The sequence below is a fragment of the Agelaius phoeniceus genome, chromosome 3 (genome assembly GCF_051311805.1).
Source record: "Agelaius phoeniceus isolate bAgePho1 chromosome 3, bAgePho1.hap1, whole genome shotgun sequence".
NCBI classification, from domain to species: Eukaryota; Metazoa; Chordata; class Aves; order Passeriformes; family Icteridae; genus Agelaius; species Agelaius phoeniceus.
Genome location: NC_135267.1, coordinates 1,737,803 through 1,756,499, shown reverse-complemented (window position 1 = coordinate 1,756,499; position 18,697 = coordinate 1,737,803). Strand labels below are relative to the sequence as shown.

The 18,697-nt window shown below is 36.7% G+C and overlaps 1 protein-coding gene across 1 annotated transcript in view; it reads right to left on the bottom strand.

Moving 5' to 3' along the window:
• LOC129134553 (L-gulonolactone oxidase-like) overlaps nt 1–18,697 on the bottom strand; it is an 83,048-nt gene that overhangs the window by 62,934 nt on the left and 1,417 nt on the right. The window contains exon 2 of the mRNA XM_077176371.1: nt 9,140–9,265. Coding sequence (XP_077032486.1) covers nt 9,140–9,265 — 126 coding nt within the window. The remainder of the gene's footprint in view (nt 1–9,139; nt 9,266–18,697) is intronic.

Sequence of the window (18,697 nt, the reverse complement as noted above, 5' to 3'; positions counted from 1 at the left end):
TGGGATTTTTTGTGAATTTTTAGGGATTTTTTGGTGATTTTTTGGTGATTTTGTCCACCTGCGGAGCATGGAGCAACCTCAGCCCCAGTTTGGGATTTTGGGGATTTTTGGGGGGATTTTTTTGAATTTTTGTGAACTTTTAGGGGATTTTTGGGGGATTTTGGGGGATTTTTTGGGATTTTTTTTGGGCAATTTTGAGGGATTTTTGGGGATTTTTTGGGGATTTTTGGAGGAATTTTTGGGGAATTTTTGTGATTTTTTGTGAATTTTGAGGGATTTTTTTTTTTTTTTTGGATTTTTTTGTGCAATTTTGAGGGATTTTTGGGGGAACTTTTGGGGAATTTTTGAGGAATTTTTGGGGAATTTTGGTGATTTTTTTGTGAATTTTAAGGGATTTTTGGGTGATTTTTTGCTGATTTTGTCCACCTGCAGAGCATGGAGCAACCTTAGCCCAAATTTGGGATTTTTGGGGATTATTTTGGGATTTTTTTAGGGAAATTTTGAGGGAATTTTTGAGGGAATTTTTGAGGGAATTTTTGTGATTTTTTTGTGAATTTTTATGGATTTTTGGGGGGGATTTTTTGGGGAATTTTTGGGATTTTTTTGTGAATTTTTAGGGAATTTTTTTTCATTTTTTGGGGGATTGTTTGGGCAATTTTGAGGCATTTTTTGGCGAATTTTGGGGGAATTTTGGGAATTTTTTGTGAATTTTTAGGGATTTTCTGGTGATTTTTTGGTGATTTTGTCCACCTGTGGGGCACGGAGCCACCTCAGCCCCAGTTTGGGATTTTGGGGATTTTTGGGGATTTTTTTGAGCAATTTTGAGGGATTTTTGGAGGAATTTTTTTGGGGGGGGGATTTTTTTGGCATTTTGGGGGAATTTTTGTCATTTTTTTCTGAATTTTTGGGGATTTTCTGGTGATTTTTTGGTGAAAATCTTTTTATTTTTGGTTTGGTTTTTTTTTAGGGGGGAAATTTCATTTTTTCCAAGAATATTTTCCATTTTATTTGGATTTTTTTGGGAGGTGGGGGAGAGTTTTTGGGGACTTTTGGGGATTTTTCAGGAATACATTGTGGGCATTTTTTAGGGCTGAAATCTTTCTATTTTTGGGGGTTTTTTTAGGGAAAATTTCATTTTTCCTGAGAATATTTTCCATTTGTTTGGAATTTTTTTGGGGGTGGGGGGAGATTTTTTGGGTATTTTTGGGGGGGATTTTTGGGGGATTTTTTGGGGAATTTTTGGGATTTTTTTGTGAATTTTTAGGGATTTTTTTTCATTTTTTGGGGGATTGTTTGGGCAATTTTGAGGCATTTTTTGAGCAATTTTGAAGGATTTTTTTTTGAATATTTGTGATTTTTTGGGGATTTTTGGGGGAATTTTTGGGGGATTTTTTGGGGAAATTTTGTGATTTTTTGTGAATTTTTATGGATTTTTTGGTGGATTTTTGGGGGGATTTTTTGGGATTTTTTTTTGGCAATTTTGAGGGATTTTTTGAGGAATTTTGGCGAATTTTTGTGATTTTAGGGGTTTATTTGGGGATTTTTGGGGATTTTTTTGAGCAATTTTGAGGGATTTTTTGAGGAATTTTGGGGAATTTTTGTGATTTTAGGGGATTATTTGGGGATTTTTGGGGATTTTTTTGAGCAATTTCGAGGGATTTTTGGAGGGATTTTTTGGGGGGGATTTTTTTGGCATTTTGGGGCAATTTTTGTCATTTTTTTGTGAATTTTTAGGGATTTTCTGGTGATTTTTTGGTGAAAATCTTTTTATTTTTGTTTGTTTCTTTTTTAGGGGGGAAATTTCAATTTTTCCAAGAATATTTTCCATTTTATTTGGAATTTTCTTGGGGTGGGGGAGATTTTTTTGGGGATTTTTGGGGATTTTCCAGGAATACATTGTGGGCATTTTTTAGGATGGAAATCTTTCTATTTTTGGGGGTTTTTTTGGGAAAATTTTATTTTTTCCAAGAATATTTTCCATTTTATTTGGAATTTTTTTGGGGGCTGGGGGAGATTTTTTGGGGGATTTTTGGGGGGGATTTTTTGGGGATTTTTTGGGGAATTTTTTGGGGAATTTTTGGGGAATTTTTTGGATTTTTTGTGAATTTTTAGGGAATTTTTTTTCATTTTTTGGGGGATTGTTTGGGCAATTTTGAGGCATTTTTTGGCGAATTTTGGGGGAATTTTGGGGGAATTTTGGGAATTTTTTGGGAATTTTTAGGGATTTTTGGTGATTTTTTGGTGATTTTGTCCACCTGTGGGGCACGGAGCCACCTCAGACCCAGTTTGGGATTTTGGGGAATTTTTTTTGGAATTTTTGGGATTTTTGGGAATTTTTGGGGCAATTTTGAGGGATTTTTTGGGGATTTTTGAGGAATTTTGAGGGATTTTTTTTGCAATTTTGAGGGATTTTTTGGGGATTTTGGGGGGATTTTTCGGGAATTTTTTTATTTTTTGGGCAATTTTGAAGGAAGTTTTTTAAATTTTGGGGGGAATTTTTGTGATTTTTTTGTGAATTTTTTTGGATTTTTGGTGATTTTTTTGGGGGGGAATTTCTGTGATTTTTTGGTGAATTTTTTGGGATTTTTTGGGGGGATTTTTTGGGCAATGTTGAGGGATATTTTTTTTATTTCTGGGGGATTTTTTGTGGATTTTTTGGATTTTTTGGGAATTTTTGTGATTTTTTGGGAATTTTTGTGATTTTTGTGAATTTTTAGGGATTTTTTTAGTTTTTTGGGATTTTTTTGTGCAATTTTGAGGGATTTTTTGAGGAATTTTTGGGGAATTTTTGAGGAATTTTTGGGGAATTTTAATGGATTTTTTGGTGATTTTTTGGTGATTTTTTGGTGATTTTGTCCACTTGCAGAGCACGGAGCCACCTCAGCCCCAATTTGGGATTTTGGGGATTTTGGGGATTTTTGGAGATTTTTTTTGGAATTTTTGGGGCAATTTTGAGGGATTTTTTGGGGATTTTTTTGGGATTTTTGGGGATTTTTGGAGGATTTTTTAAAATTTTTGGGGAATTCTGAGGGATTTTTTGTGATTTTGGGGAATTTTTTGGGGAATTTTTGGGAATTTTTGTGATTTTTTAGGGATTTTTGGTGATTTTTTGGTGATTTTGTCCACCTGCGGAGCACAGAGCAACCTCAGCCCAAATTTGGGATTTTTGGGGATTTTTTGGGGAATTTTGGGGATTTTTGGGAATTTTTGGGATTTTTGGGGCAATTTTGAGGGATTTTTTGGGGATTTTTTTGGGATTTTTTGGGGATTATTTGGGGATTTTTTGTGATTTTTGAGGGATTTTTTGGGCAATTTTGAGGGATTTTTGGGGATTTTTTTGGGATTTTTGGAGGATTTCTTGGGATTTTTTTTTTGCAATTTTGAAAGATTTTTTTTTTTAATTTTTGTGATTTTTTTGTGAATTTTTAGGGATTTTTTGGTGATTTTTTGGTGATTTTGTCCACCTGCAGAGCATGGAGCCACCTCAGACCCAGTTTGGGATTTTGGGGATTTTTGGAGATTTTTTTTGGGAATTTTTGGGGTTTTTGGGAATTTTTGGGGCAATTTTGAGGGATTTTTTGGGGATTTTTTGGGATTCTTTTTATTTTTTGGGATTTTTTGGGGGGAATTTTTGTGATTTTTGGGGGATTATTTTTGGATTTTTTTGAGGATTTTTGGCAATTTTGAGGGATTTTTTTTATTTTTGGGGGAATTTTTGTGATTTTTGGGGGATTTTTTGGGGGGGAATTTTTGTGATTTTTTGTGAATTTTTAGGGATTTTTTTTTATTTTTTGGATTTTTTTGTGCAATTTTGAGGGATTTTTGAGGAATTTTTGGGGATTTATTTGGGAATTTTTGTGATTTTTTTGTGAATTTTTAGGGATTTTTTGGTGATTTTTTGGTGATTTTGTCCACCTGCAGAGCACGGAGCCACCTCAGCCCCAGTTTGGGATTTTGGGGATTTTGGGGAATTTTTGGGGCAATTTTGAGGGATTTTTTTTATTTTTGTGGGGAATTTTTGTGATTTTTTGGGGGAAATTTTGTGATTTTTTCTGAATTTTTAGGGATTTTTTTTTATTTTTTGGGAGGAATTTTTGAGCAATTTTGAGGGATTTTTTTATTTTTTGGGGATTTTTTGTGATTTTTTTTGTGATTTTTGGGGGGTTTTTTTATTTTTTGTGGAATTTTTAGGGAATTTTGGGGATTTTTTGTGAATTTTTAGGGATTTTTTGGTGATTTTTTGGTGATTTTTTCCACCTGTGGGGCACGGAGCCACCTCAGCCCCAGTTTGGGATTTTGGGGATTTTTGGGGGGTTTTTTTTGAATTTTTGTGAACTTTTAGGGGATTTTTGGGGGATTTTGGGGGATTTTTTGGGATTTTTTTTTTGCAATTTTGAGGGATTTTTGGGGATTTTTTGGGGATTTTTGGAGGATTTTTTTGGGCAATTCTGAGGGATTTTTTTGTGATTTTGGGGGAATTTTGGGGGAATTTTGTGATTTTTTTGTGAATTTTGAGGGATTTTTGGTGATTTTTTGCTGATTTTGTCCACCTGCAGAGCATGGAGCAACCTTAGCCCAAATTTGGGATTTTTGGGGATTTTTGGGGATTTTTTGGGGAATTTTTTTGGATTTTTTAGGGAAATTTTGAGGGAATTTTTGTGATTTTTTGTGAATTTTTATGGATTTTTTGGTGAATTTTGGGGAATTTTTTGGGATTTTTGGGGGGGATTTTTTGGGGAATTTTTGGGATTTTTTTGTGAATTTTTAGGGAATTTTTTTCCATTTTTTGGGGGATTGTTTGGGCAATTTTGAGGCATTTTTTGGCGAATTTTGGGGGAATTTTGGGAATTTTTTGTGAATTTTTAGGGATTTTTGGTGATTTTTTGGTGATTTTGTCCACCTGTGGGGCACGGAGCCACCTCAGCCCCAGTCTGGGATTTTGGGGGATTTTTTTGGGAAATTTTGGGATTTTTTGTGAATTTTTATGGATTTTTTTTGAATATTTGTGATTTTTTGGGGATTTTTGGGGGAATTTTTGGGGGATTTTTTGGGGGATTTTTTGGGGAAATTTTGTGATTTTTTGTGAATTTTTATGGATTTTTTGGTGGATTTTTGGGGGGATTTTTTGGGATTTTTTTTTGGCAATTTTGAGGGATTTTTTGAGGAATTTTTGGGGATTTTTTGTGATTTTAGGGGATTTTTTGGGGATTTTTTGGGATTTTTTTGACAATTTTGAGGGATTTTTGGAGGAATTTTTGGGAATTTTTTGGGGGGGATTTTTTTGGCATTTTGGGGAAATTTTTGTCATTTTTTTCTGAATTTTTAGGGATTTTCTGGTGATTTTTTGGTGAAAATCTTTTTATTTTGGGGTTTCTTTGGGGGGAAATTTCATTTTTTCCAAGAATATTTCCCATTTTTTTTGGATTTTTTTTTGGGGTGGGGGGAGATTTTTTTGGGCATTGTTGGTGATTCTTCAGGGACACCTTGCAGGCATTTTTTGGGGCGGAAACTTCTATTTTTGGGGGGTTTTTTTGGGGAAAATTTCATTTTTCCTGAGAATATTTTCCATTTTATTTGGATTTTTTTTCGGGAGGTGGGGGAGATTTTTTGGGGGATTTTTGGGGGAAATTTTTTGGGGAATTTTTGGGATTTTTTGTGAATTTTTAGGGAATTTTTTTCCATTTTTTGGGGGATTGTTTGGGCAATTTTGAGGCTTTTTTTTTTTTTGAATTTTGGGGGAATTTTGGGGGAATTTTGGGAATTTTTTGGGAATTTTTAGGGATTTTCTGGTGATTTTTTGGTGATTTTGTCCACCTGTGGGGCACGGAGCCGCCTCAGCCCCAGTTTGGGATTTTGGGGATTTTGGGGGAATTTTTGGGGGATTTTTTTGTTAATTTTTGGGGGAAATTTTGTGATTTTTTGTGAATTTTTATGGATTTTTTGGTGAATTTTGGGGATTTTTTGGGGGATTTTTTGGGGAATTTTTGGGATTTTTTGTGAATTTTTAGGGAATTTTTTTTCATTTTTGGGGGGATTGTTTGGGCAATTTTGAGGCATTTTTTGAGCAATTTTGAAGGATTTTTTTTTGAATATTTGTGATTTTTTGGGAATTTTTAGGGATTTTTGGGGGAATTTTTTGGGATTTTTTGGGGAATTTTTGTGATTTTAGGTGATTATTTGGGGATTTTTGGGGATTTTTTTGAGCAATTTCGAGGGATTTTTGGAGGGATTTTTTGGGCGGCATTTTTTTGGCATTTTGGGGCAATTTTCGTCATTTTTTGTGAATTTTTAGGGATTTTCTGGTGATTTTTTGGTGAAAATCTTTTTTTTTTTGTTAGTTTCTTTTTTAGGGGGAAATTTCATTTTTCCAAGAATATTTTCCATTTTATTTGGAATTTTCTTGGGGTGGGGGAGATTTTTTCGGGCATTTTTGGTGATTCTTCGGGGACACCTTGCAGGCATTTTTTGGGGCGGAAACTTCTATTTTTGAGGGGTTTTTTTGGGAAAATTTCATTTTTCCTGAGAATATTTTCCATTTTATTTGGAATTTTTTTGGGGTGGGGGAGATTTTTTGGGGGATTTTTGGGGGGGATTTTTGGGGGGGATTTTTGGGGGGGATTTTTTGGGGAATTTTTTGGGGAATTTTTGGGATTTTTTGTGAATTTTTAGGGAATTTTTTTCATTTTTTGGGGGATTGTTTGGGCAATTTTGAGGCATTTTTTGGGGGAATTTTTGGGGGGATTTTTTGGGGAATTTTTGGGATTTTTTGTGAATTTTTAGGGATTTTTTTTTTCATTTTTTAGGGATTTTTTTTTTCATTTTTGGGGGGATTGTTTGGGCAATTTTGAGGCATTTTTGGGCAATTTTGAAGGATTTTTTTTTGAATATTTGTGATTTTTTGGGAATTTTTAGGGATTTTTGGGGAATTTTTTGGGGGATTGTTTGGGGAATTTTGTGATTTTTTGTGATTTTTTATGGATTTTTTGGTGGATTTTTGGGGGGATTTTTTGGGATTTTTTTGGCAATTTTGAGGGATTTTTTGAGGAATTTTTGGGGAATTTTTGTGATTTTAGGGGATTATTTGGGGATTTTTGGGGATTTTTTTGTCAATTTCGAGGGATTTTTGGAGGAATTTTTTGAGGGGGATTTTTTTGGCATTTTGGGGGAATTTTTGTCATTTTTTTGTGAATTTTTAGGGATTTTTTGGTGATTTTTTGGTGAAAATCTTTTTATTTTTGTTTTTTTTTTTTTTTAGGGGGGAAATTTTATTTTTCCAAGAATATTTTCCATTTTATTTGGATTTTTTTTGGGGTGGGGGGAGATTTTTTTGGGGGGATTTTTGGTGATTCTTCGGGGACACCTTGCAGGCATTTTTTGGGGCCGAAACTTTTCTATTTTTGGGGGTTTTTTGGGGAAAATTTCATTTTTTCCAAGAATATTTTCCATTTTTTTTGGATTTTTTTTGGGGGGTAGGGGAGATTTTTTTGGGGATTTTTTTGGGGAATTTTTGGGGAATTTTTGGGATTTTTTGTGAATTTTTAGGGAATTTTTTTTCATTTTTTGGGGGATTGTTTGGGCAATTTTGAGGCATTTTTTGGCGAATTTTGGGGGAATTTTGGGGGAATTTTGGGAATTTTTTGTGAATTTTTAGGGATTTTTGGTGATTTTTTGGTGATTTTCTCCACCTGTGGGGAACGGAGCAACCTCAGCCCAAATTTGGGATTTTTGGGGATTTTTGGGAATTTTTAGGGATTTTTGGGGATTTTTTGGGGAAATTTTGTGATTTTTTGGGAATTTTTATGGATTTTTTGGTGAATTTTGGGGATTTTTTGGGGAATTTTTGGGATTTTTTGTGAATTTTTAGGGATTTTTTTCTCATTTTTTGGGGGGATTGTTTGGGCAATTTTGAGGCATTTTTTGGGCAATTTTGAAGGATTTTTTTTTGAATATTTGTGATTTTTGGGGAATTTTTAGGGATTTTTTTGGGGATTTTTTGGGGAAATTTTGTGATTTTTTGTGAATTTTTATGGATTTTTTGCTGGATTTTTGGGGGGATTTTTTGGCTTTTTTTTGGCAATTTTGAGGGATTTTTTGAGGAATTTTTGGGGAATTTTTGTGATTTTAGGGGATTATTTGGGGATTTTTGGGGATTTTTTTGAGCAATTTCGAGGGATTTTTGGAGGGATTTTTTGGGCGGCATTTTTTGGCATTTTGGGGGAATTTTTGTCATTTTTTTGTGAATTTTTAGGGATTTTCTGGTGATTTTTTGGTGAAAATCTTTTTATTTTTGTTTGGTTTTTTTTAGGGGGGAAATTTTATTTTTTCCAAGAATATTTCCCTTTTTTTTTTGGATTTTTTTTTGGGGTGGGGGGAGATTTTTTCGGGCATTTTTGGTGATTCTTCGGGGACACCTTGCAGGCATTTTTTGGGGCGGAAACTTCTATTTTTGAGGGGTTTTTTTTGGGAAAATTTCATTTTTCCTGAGAATATTTTCCATTTTGTTTGGATTTTTTTTGGGGTGGGGGGATTTTTTGGGGATTTTTGGGGGAATTTTTTGGGGAATTTTTTGGGAATTTTTGGGATTTTTTGTGAATTTTTAGGGAATTTTTTTTCATTTTTTGGGGGATTGTTTGGGCAATTTTGAGGCATTTTTTGAGGCATTTTTGAGGCATTTTTTGGCGAATTTTGGGGGAATTTTGGGAATTTTTTGTGAATTTTTAGGGATTTTTGGTGATTTTTTGGTGATTTTGTCCACCTGTGGGGCACGGAGCAACGTCAGCCCCAGTTTGGGATTTTTGGGGATTTTTTGGGGATTTTTTGGAGCAATTTTGAGGGATTTTTGGAGGAATTTTTGGGAATTTTTGGGGGGGGATTTTTTTGGCATTTTGGTGCAATTTTTATCATTTTTTTCTGAATTTTTAGGGATTTTCTGGTGATTTTTTTTTCTGGTGATCTTTTTATTTTGGGGTTTTTTTTGGGAAAATTTCATTTTCCCGCGAATATTTTCCATTTGTTTCCATTTTTTTTGGGACTGGACGATTTTTTTGGGGGGGGGACTGAAAGATTTGGATTTTTTAGTGGCATTGAACCGTTTTTCCCAAGGTTCCCGCGGTTTTTTCCGGAAGGTTCCGCGCCCGACCTGCAGCACGCGGTTGAGGTGGCCCATGTGGATCATGAAGCCGTCGGTGCAGGCGATGTCCGAGGGGGAGTGGCCGCCCCCCACCACCTTCACGCGCTTCCCCTGCTGCCGGGCCAGCTCCAGGATCTGCCCCAAAAACACCGGGAATCAACCCAAAACATCGGCCCCAAATCACAGGGAATGTCCCCAAAAAAAACATTCGGAAAATGTCAGGAAGATCCCAAAAACACCAATCCTAAAATATCGGGAATTATCCAAAAAACCGATCCTAAAATATCAGGAATGGCCCAAAAAAACCATCCCCAAATTGCCGGGAATGTCCCCAAAAAAACTGACCCTAAACCAACAGAAATGTCCCAAAAAAACAACCCCAAATCACCGGGAATGTCCCCAAAAAACCAATCCTAAACCATCGGAAATGACCCCAAAAAACCAATCCTAAAACAACAGGAATGTCCCAAAAAAAATCCCCAAATGGCCGGGAATGTCCCCAAAAAAACCACCCCAAAATCCACCAGGAATATCCCAAAAAATCCAATCTTAAAATATTGGGAATGACCCAAAAAACCACCCCAAAATCACTGGGAATGTCCCCAAAAAACCGATCCTAAATCATTGGGAATATCCCAAAAATGGGATCCTAAAATATCGGGAATGTCCCTAAAAAACATCCCCAAATGGCCGGGAATGTCCCCAAAAAACCATTTGGAAAATGTCAGGAAGATCCCAAAAAAACCAATCCTAAAACATTGGGAATATCCCAAAAAACCGATCCTAAACCATGGGGAATATCCCAAAAATCAATCCTAAAACAACAGAAATGTCCCTAAAAACCGATCCTAAAATATCAGGAATGTCCCAAAAAATCATCCCAAAATCCACCAGGAAGATCCCAAAAAAACCAATCCTAAACCATTGGGAATATCCCAAAACCACCAATCCTAAAACATCAGGAATATCCCAAAAAAACTGATCCTAAACCACTGGGAATGTCCCCAGAAATCCAATCCTAAAACATCAGGAATATCCCAAATAAACCACCCCAAACCCACTGAGAATATCCCCAAAAAACCAATCCTAAAACCTTGGGAATGTCCCAAAAAAAACCAAACCTAAACCAACAGGAATGTCCCAAAAAAACAACCCCAAATCGCCGGGAATGTCCCCAAAAAAAAACATTCGGAAAATGTCAGGAAGATCCCAAAAAAACCACCCAAAACCACCAAGAATACCCCAAAAAATACCAATCCTAAAACATTGGGAATATCTCAAAAACACCAATCCCAAAGCATCAGGAATGTCCCAAAAAATGGATCCTAAAATATCGGGAATGTCCCCAAAAAAACCAATCCTAAACCAACAGAAATGTCCCAGAAAAATGACCCAAACCCAGCAGAAATGTCCCAAAAAAGGGATCCTAAAACATCAGGAATGTCCCAAAAACACCAATCCTAAAACATTGGGAATATCCCAAATAAACCAATCCTAAAGCATTGGGAATATCCCAAAAAACCAACCCCAAACCTACTGGGAATGTCCCCAAAAAAATGATCCAAAAATATTTGGAATATCCCAAAAACACCAATCCTAAAATATCAGGAATATCCAAAAAAAACCCAATCCTAAAACATCGGGAATGTCCCCAAAAAACCAACCCCAAACCCACTGGGAATGTCCCCAAAAAACCAATCCTAAACCACCAGGAATGTACCAAAAAACCCAATCCTAAACCATTGGGAATATCCAAAAAACCGATCCTAAAATATCGGGAATGTCCCAAAAACACCAATCCTAAAACATCAGGAATGTCCCTAAAACCCAATCCTAAACCAACAGAAATGTCCCAAAAAAACAACCCCAAATGGCCGGAATGTCCCCAAAAAAACCAATCCTAAACCAACGGGAATGTCCCCAAAAAAACCATTTGGAAAATGTCAGGAAGATCCCAAAAAAACCGATCCTAAAAAATTGGGAATATCCCAAAATAACCAATCCTAAAATATCAAGAATGTCCCAAAAAAACAATCCTAAAATCCACCAGGAATATCCCAAAAAGATGATCCTAAACCATTGGGAATATCCCAAAACCACCAATCCTAAAACATTAGGAATATCCCAAAAAACTGATCCTAAACCACTGGGAATGTCCCCAAAAAAATGATCCTAAAATATCGGGAATGTCCCAAAAAAACAACCCCAAATCACCGGGAATGTCCCCAAAAAAACCAATCCTAAACCAAGAGAAATGTCCCCAAAAAATCATCCCCAAATGGCCGGGAATGTCCCCAAAAACCATCCAGGATCTGCCAGAAAAACATTGGGAATGTCCCAAAAAAACCAATCCTAAACCTTCAGGAATGTCCCAAAAAAACAATCCTAAAACATTGGGAATGTCCCTAAAAAAAACCTACCCCAAAACCTCTGGGAATGTACCCAAAAAAATGATCTTAAAACATTGGGAATGTCCCAAAAACGCAATCCTAAAATATCAGGAATGTCCCCAAAAATCCAATCCAAAAACCTTGGGAATATCCCAAATAAACCACCCCAAACCTACTGGGAATATCCCAAAAAATGATCCTAAAACATCGGGAATATCCCAAATAAACCACCACAAATCTACTGGGAATGTACCCAAAAAAATGATCCTAAAATATTGGGAATGTCCCAAAAAAACCGATCCTAAAATATCAGGAATGTCCCTAAAAACCAACCTAAACCAACAGGAATGACCCCAAAAAACCATCCCCAAATCACCGGGAATGTCCCCAAAAAAACATTCGGAAAATGTCAGGAAGATCCCAAAAAAACCACCCAAAACCACCAAGAATACCCCAAAAAATACCAATCCTAAAACATTGGGAATGTCCCAAAAAAACAACCCCAAATCACCGGGAATGTCCCCAAAAAAACGATCCTAAACCAACAGGAATGACCCCAAAAAATCATCCCCAAATGGCCGGGAATGTCCCCAAAAAACCATTCGGAAAATGTCAGGAAGATCCCAAAAAACTGATCCTAAACCACTGGGAATGTCCCAAAAAAATGATCCTAAAACATCAGGAATGTCCCTAAAAAACCAATCCTAAAATATCAGGAATGTCCCTAAAAAAACCCAATCCTAAACCAACAGGAATGACCCAAAAAACCATCCCCAAATCACCGGGAATGTCCTCAAAAAAACCCAATCCTAAACCAACAGAAATGACCCCAAAAAAACCATTCAGAAAATGTCAGGAAGATCCCAAAAAAAACCAATCCTAAAATTTCAGGAATGTCCCAAAAAACCGATCCTAAAATCCACCAGGAATATCCCAAAAAGATGATCCTAAACCATTGGGAATATCCCAAAACCACCAATCCTAAAACATCGGGAATATCCCAAAAAACCGATCCTAAACCACTGGGAATGTCCCCAAAAAAACGATCCTAAAATATCGGGAATGTCCCAAAAAACCCAGTTCTAAAATATTTGGAATGTCCCTAAAAAACCAATCCTAAAACATCAGGAATGTCCCAAAAAACCATCCCAAAATCCACCAGGAATATCCCAAAAAATGGATCCTAAAATAACAGGAATGCCCCCCAAAAAGTGATCCTAAAACACCAGGAATGGCCCAGAAAAATGACCCAAACCCAGCAGAAATGGCCCAAAAAAGGGATCCTAAAACCTTGGGAATGTCCCAAAAACACCAATCCTAAAACATCAAGAATGTCCCAAAAACAACCCCAAATCAGCAGGAAGATCCCCAAAAAAACCATTTGGAAAATGTCAGGAAGATCCCAAAAAAACCAATCCTAAAATATCGGGAATATCCCAAAAAACCGATCCTAAAACATCAGGAATTTCCCAAAGAATCAATCCTAAAACAATGGAAATGTCCCTAAAAACCGATCCGAAAATATCAGGAATGTCCCAAAAAATCATCCCAAAATCCACCAGGAATATCCCAAAAAAACCAATCCTAAACCATTGGGAATATCCCAAAAAAACCAATCCTAAAACATTGGGAATGTCCCCAAAAAAAACGATCCTAAAATATTGGGAATGTCCTTAAAAAAACCACCCCAAAACCTTGGGAATGTCCCCCAAAAAATGATCCTAAAACATTGGGAATATCCCAAAAATGGGATCCTAAAATATCAGGAATGTCCCCAAAAAAATGATCCTAAAACAACAGGAATATCCCAAAAAAACCAATCCGAAAATATCAAGAATGTCCCAAAAAAACCAATCCTAAACCAACGGGAATGTCCTCAAAAAAACATTTGGAAAATGTCAGGAAGATCCCAAAAAAACCAATCCTAAACCACTGGGAATGTCCCAAAAAAACCAATCCTAAAACATCAGGAATATCCCAAAAAAACAATCCTAAAACATTGGGAATGTCCCAAAAACACCAATCCTAAAACATCAGGAATGTCCCCCAAAAAAGGATCCTAAAACATCAGGAATATCCCAAAAAAATCAATCCTAAAACCTTGGGAATGTCCCAAAAAACCCAGTCCTAAAATATTGGGAATGTCCCAAAATATCAGGAATGTCCCTAAGAAACATCCCAAAATCGCCAGGAATGTCCCCAAAAAAACGTTTGGAAAATGTCAGGAAGATCCAAAAAAAACCAATCCTAAACCATTGGGAATATCCCAAAAAACTGATCCTAAACCATTGGGAATATCCCAAAAAAACCAATCCTAAAACATCAGGAATATCCCAAAAAAACCGATCCTAAAATATCAGGAATGTCCCAAAAAATCATCCCAAAATCCACCAGGAAGATCCCAAAAAAACCAATCCTAAACCATTGGGAATATCCCAAAAACACCAATCCTAAATCATTGGGAATATCCCAAAAAACTGATCCTAAACCACTGGGAATGTCCCCAAAAAAATGATCCTAAAACATCGGGAATGTCCTTAAAAAAACCACCCCAAAACCTTGGGAATATCCCCCAAAAAATGATCCTAAAACAGTGGGAATATCCCAAAAATGGGATCCTAAAATATCAGGAATGTCCCCAAAAAAACCATCAGGAATATCCCTTAAACCACCAATCCTAAACCAACAGGAATGTCCCAAAAAACATCCCCAAATCAGCAGGAATGTCCCCAAAAAAAGGACCCTAAAATATCAGGAATATCCCAAAAACACCAATCCTAAAATATCAGGAGTATCCAAAAAACCCAATCCTAAAACATCGGGAATGTCCCCAAAAAACCAACCCCAAACCCACTGAGAATGTACCCAAAAAATGATCCTAAAACATCGGAATGTCCCTAAAAAACATCCCCAAATGGCCGGGAATGTCCCCAAAAAAAAACGATCCTGAACCAATGGGAATATCCCAAAAAAAAAACCCCAAATCACTGGGAATGTCCCCAAAAAACCAGTCCTAAACCATCGGAAATGACCCCAAAAAACCAATCCTAAAACATCAGGAATATCCCAAAAAAACGACCCTAAACCACCAAGAATACCCCAAAAAATATCAATCCTAAAACATTGGGAATGTCCCTAAAAAACCAAACCTAAACCAACAGGAATGTCCCAAAAAAACAACCCCAAATCACCGGGAATGTCCCCAAAAAACCATTTGGAAAATGTTAGGAAGATCCCAAAAAAACCAATCCTAAAACATCGGGAATATCCCAAAAAACCAATCCTAAAACATTGGGAATATCCCAAAAATGGGATCCTAAAATATCGGGAATGTCCCTAAAAACCATCCCCAAATGGCCGGGAATGTCCCCAAAAAAAACATTTGGAAAATATCAGGAAGATCCAAAAAAAACAATCCTAAAATATCAAGAATGTCCCAAAAAAACAATCCTAAAATCCACCAGGAATATCCCAAAAAGATAATCCTAAACCATTGGGAATATCCCAAAACCACCAATCCTAAAACATCAGGAATATCCCATAAAAACGATCCTAAACCACTGGGAATGTCCCCAAAAAAACGATCCTAAAATATCGGGAATGTCCCAAAAAACCCAGTTCTAAAATATTTGGAATGTCCCTAAAAAACCAATCCTAAAACCTTGGGAATGTCCTAAAATACCCAATCCTAAAACATCAGGAATGTCCCAAAAAACCATCCCAAAATCCACCAGGAATATCCCAAAAAATGGATCCTAAAACACCAGGAATGGCCCCAAAAAAGTGATCCTAAAACACCAGGAATGGCCCCAGAAAAATGACCCAAACCCAGCAGAAATGGCCCAAAAAAAGGGATCCTAAAATATCAGGAATGTCCCCAAAAAACCAATCCTAAAACAGCAGAAATGTCCCCAAAACCACCAATCCTAAAACAGCAGAAATGTCCCAAAAAAACAACCCCAAATCACCGGGAATGTCCCCAAAAAACCATTCAGAAAATGTCAGAAAGATCCCAAAAAAACCAATCCTAAAACATCAGGAATGTCCCTAAAACCCAATCCTAAACCAACAGAAATGTCCCAAAAAAAATCCCCAAATGGCCGGGAATGTCCCCAAAAAAACCACCCCAAAATCCACCAGGAATATCCCAAAAAATCCAATCTTAAAATATTGGGAATGACCCAAAAAACCATCCCAAAATCACTGGGAATGTCCCCAAAAAGGTGATCCTAAATCATTGGGAATATCCAAAAAACTGATCCTAAAACATCAGGAATATCCCAATAAACCAATCCTAAAATATCAGGAATATCCCAAAACCACCAATCCTAAAACATCAGGAATGTCCCCAAAAAACCAACCCCAAACCCACTGGGAATGTCCCCAAAAAAATGACCCTAAAATATCGGGAATGTCCCAAAAAACCCAATCCTAAAACATCAGGAATGTCCCAAAAAAAAAACAATCCTAAAGCAAGAGGAATGTCCCAAAAAAAAATCCCCAAATGGCCGGGAATGTCCTCAAAAAAACCAATCCTAAACCAACGGGAATGTCCCCAAAAAAACATTTGGAAAATGTCAGGAAGATCCCAAAAAAACCAATCCTAAAACATTGGGAATGTCCCAAAATAACCAATCCTAAAATATCGGGAATGTCCCCAAAAAAATGATCCTAAACCACTGGGAATGTCCCCAGAAAAAGGATTCTAAAACATCGGGAATATCCCAAAAAAACCAGTCCTAAACCATTGGGAATGTCCCCAAAAAACCAATCCTAAAATATCGGGAATGTCCCAAAAAAGTGATCCTAAAGCACCAGGAAATATCCCAGAAAAATGACCCAAACCCAGCAGAAATGTCCCAAAAAAGGGATCCTAAACCATCAGGAATGTCCCAAAAAACACCAGTCCTAAAACATTTGGAATGTCCCAAAAAACCAATCCTAAAGCACTGGGAATATCCCAAATAAACCACCACAAACCTACTGGGAATGTACCCAAAAAATGATCCTAAAACATTGGAATGTCCCAAAAAACCCAGTCCTAAAATATTTGGAATGTCCCTAAAAAACCAATCCTAAAACATCCAGAATTTCCCAAAAAATCATCCAAAATCCACCAGGAATGTCCCAAAAAACCCAATCCTAAACCATTGGGAATATCCCAAAAAAAACAATCCTAAACCACTGGGAATGTCCCAAAAAAATGATCCTAAACCATTGGGAATATCCCAAAAAAAACAATCCTAAACCATTGGGAATATCCCAAAAAATGATCCTAAAACATTGGGAATATCCCAAAAAACCCATCCAGGGAAAATTTCCCCTTTTCCCCCTGGATCTCCTGATTTTTCCCTGATTTTTGGCCATTTTTCCCCAATTTTGCTGGAATTTTTTGCCATTTTTCCCTCTGGAATCCCCGATTTTCCCCGGATTTTCCCTGATTTTCCCAGAAGTTTTCCCCCCTGGAACTCCTGATTTTTCCTTGATTTTTTCCTGATTTTTTTGGGGATTTTCCCCCATTTTTTGGGGGATTTTTTTTTTCCCGATTTTTTGGGGGAGTTTTTTTCCTGATTTTTTGGGGGAGTTTTCCTAATTTTTTGGTGAATTTTCCTGGAAGTTTTCCCCCTGGAACTCCTGATTTTTTCCTGATTTTTTCCTGATATTTGGGGATTAATTTCCCGATTTTTCAGGCATTTTTTCCCCGTTTTTTTCCAGAATTTTTGGCCATTTTTCCCCCTGGAATCCCCAATTTTCCCCGATTTTCCCAATTTTCCCCGATTTTCCCATTTTCCCCCATTTCCCCCCATTTTCCTGGGAAATTTCCCCCCTGGAACTCCTGATTTTTCCCCGATTTTTGGGGGATTTTTCCTCGATTTTTTTGGGATTTTTCCTGGTTTTTTTGTGGATTTTCCCTGATTTTTTGGGGGATTTTTCCCCAATTTTTGCTGAATTTTTCCCGGAATTTTTCCCCCTGGATCTCCTGATTTTTCTTGATTTTTGGCCATTTTTTCCCCCGATTTTTCCGGAATTCTTCACCATTTTTGCCTCTGGAATCGCTGATTTTCCCGATTTTCCCCATTTTTTCCCATTTCCCCCCATTTTCCCGGAAATTTTCCCCCTGGAACTCCCGATTTTTTTCCTGATTTTTGGGCGATTTTCCCCCAATTTTTGGGGGGATTTTTTTCCCGATTTTTTTGTGGATTTTTCCTGATTTTTTGGGGGATTTTTCCCATTTTCCCCCAATTTTCCAGAAATTTTCCCCCTGGAACTCCTCATTTTTTCCTGATTTTTTGAGGATTTTTTTCCTGATTTTGGGGGATTTTTCCCCGATATTTTTGGGACTTTTTCCCAATTTTTGGGGGATTTTTTCCTGAATTTTTGGGATTTTTTTCCTGATTTTTTCGTGATTTTTTCCTCATTTTGGGGGGTTTTTTTCCAATTTTTTGGGGATTTTTTTCCTGATTTTTTGTGAATTTTCCCCATTTTTCACCAATTTTCCCGGAATTTTTCCCCCTGGAACTCCTGATTTTTTCCTGATTTTTGGGGATTTTTTCCTGATTTTTTGGGGGACTTTCCCCCAATTTTTGGTGAATTTTCCCCATTTTTTCCAGATGTTTTTCCATTGGAACTCCTGATTTTTTTCTGATTTTTTTTGGGGATTTTTCCCTGATTTTTCAGGCATTTTTTCCCCGATTTTCCCCGAATTTTTTGCATTTTTCCCTCTGGAATCCCCAATTTTCCCCGGTTTTCCCATTTTCCCCCATTTTTCCCATTTTCCCAGGAAATTTCCCCCCTTGAACTCCCAATTTTTTCCTGATTTTTTGGGGATTTTTTTTCCTGATTTTTTGTGGATTTTCCCCTGATTTTTTGTGAGTTTTCCCCAATTTGTCCAGAAATTTCCCCCCTTGAACTCCCGATTTTTTCCTGATTTTTTGGGATTTTTTTCGGATTTTTGGGGGATTTTTCCCTGATTCTTTCGGGAGGATTTTTCCCCGATTTTTTGGGGATTTTTTTCCTGATTTTTTGAGGATTTTTTTCCTGATTTTTGGCGATTTTTTGCCTGATTTTTTGGGGATTTTTCCCCGATATTTTTGTGAGTTTTCCCCAATTTTTCCCCAATTTTCCCCCCTGGAACTCCTGATTTTTTCCTGATTTTTTGGGACTTTTCCCTGGTTTA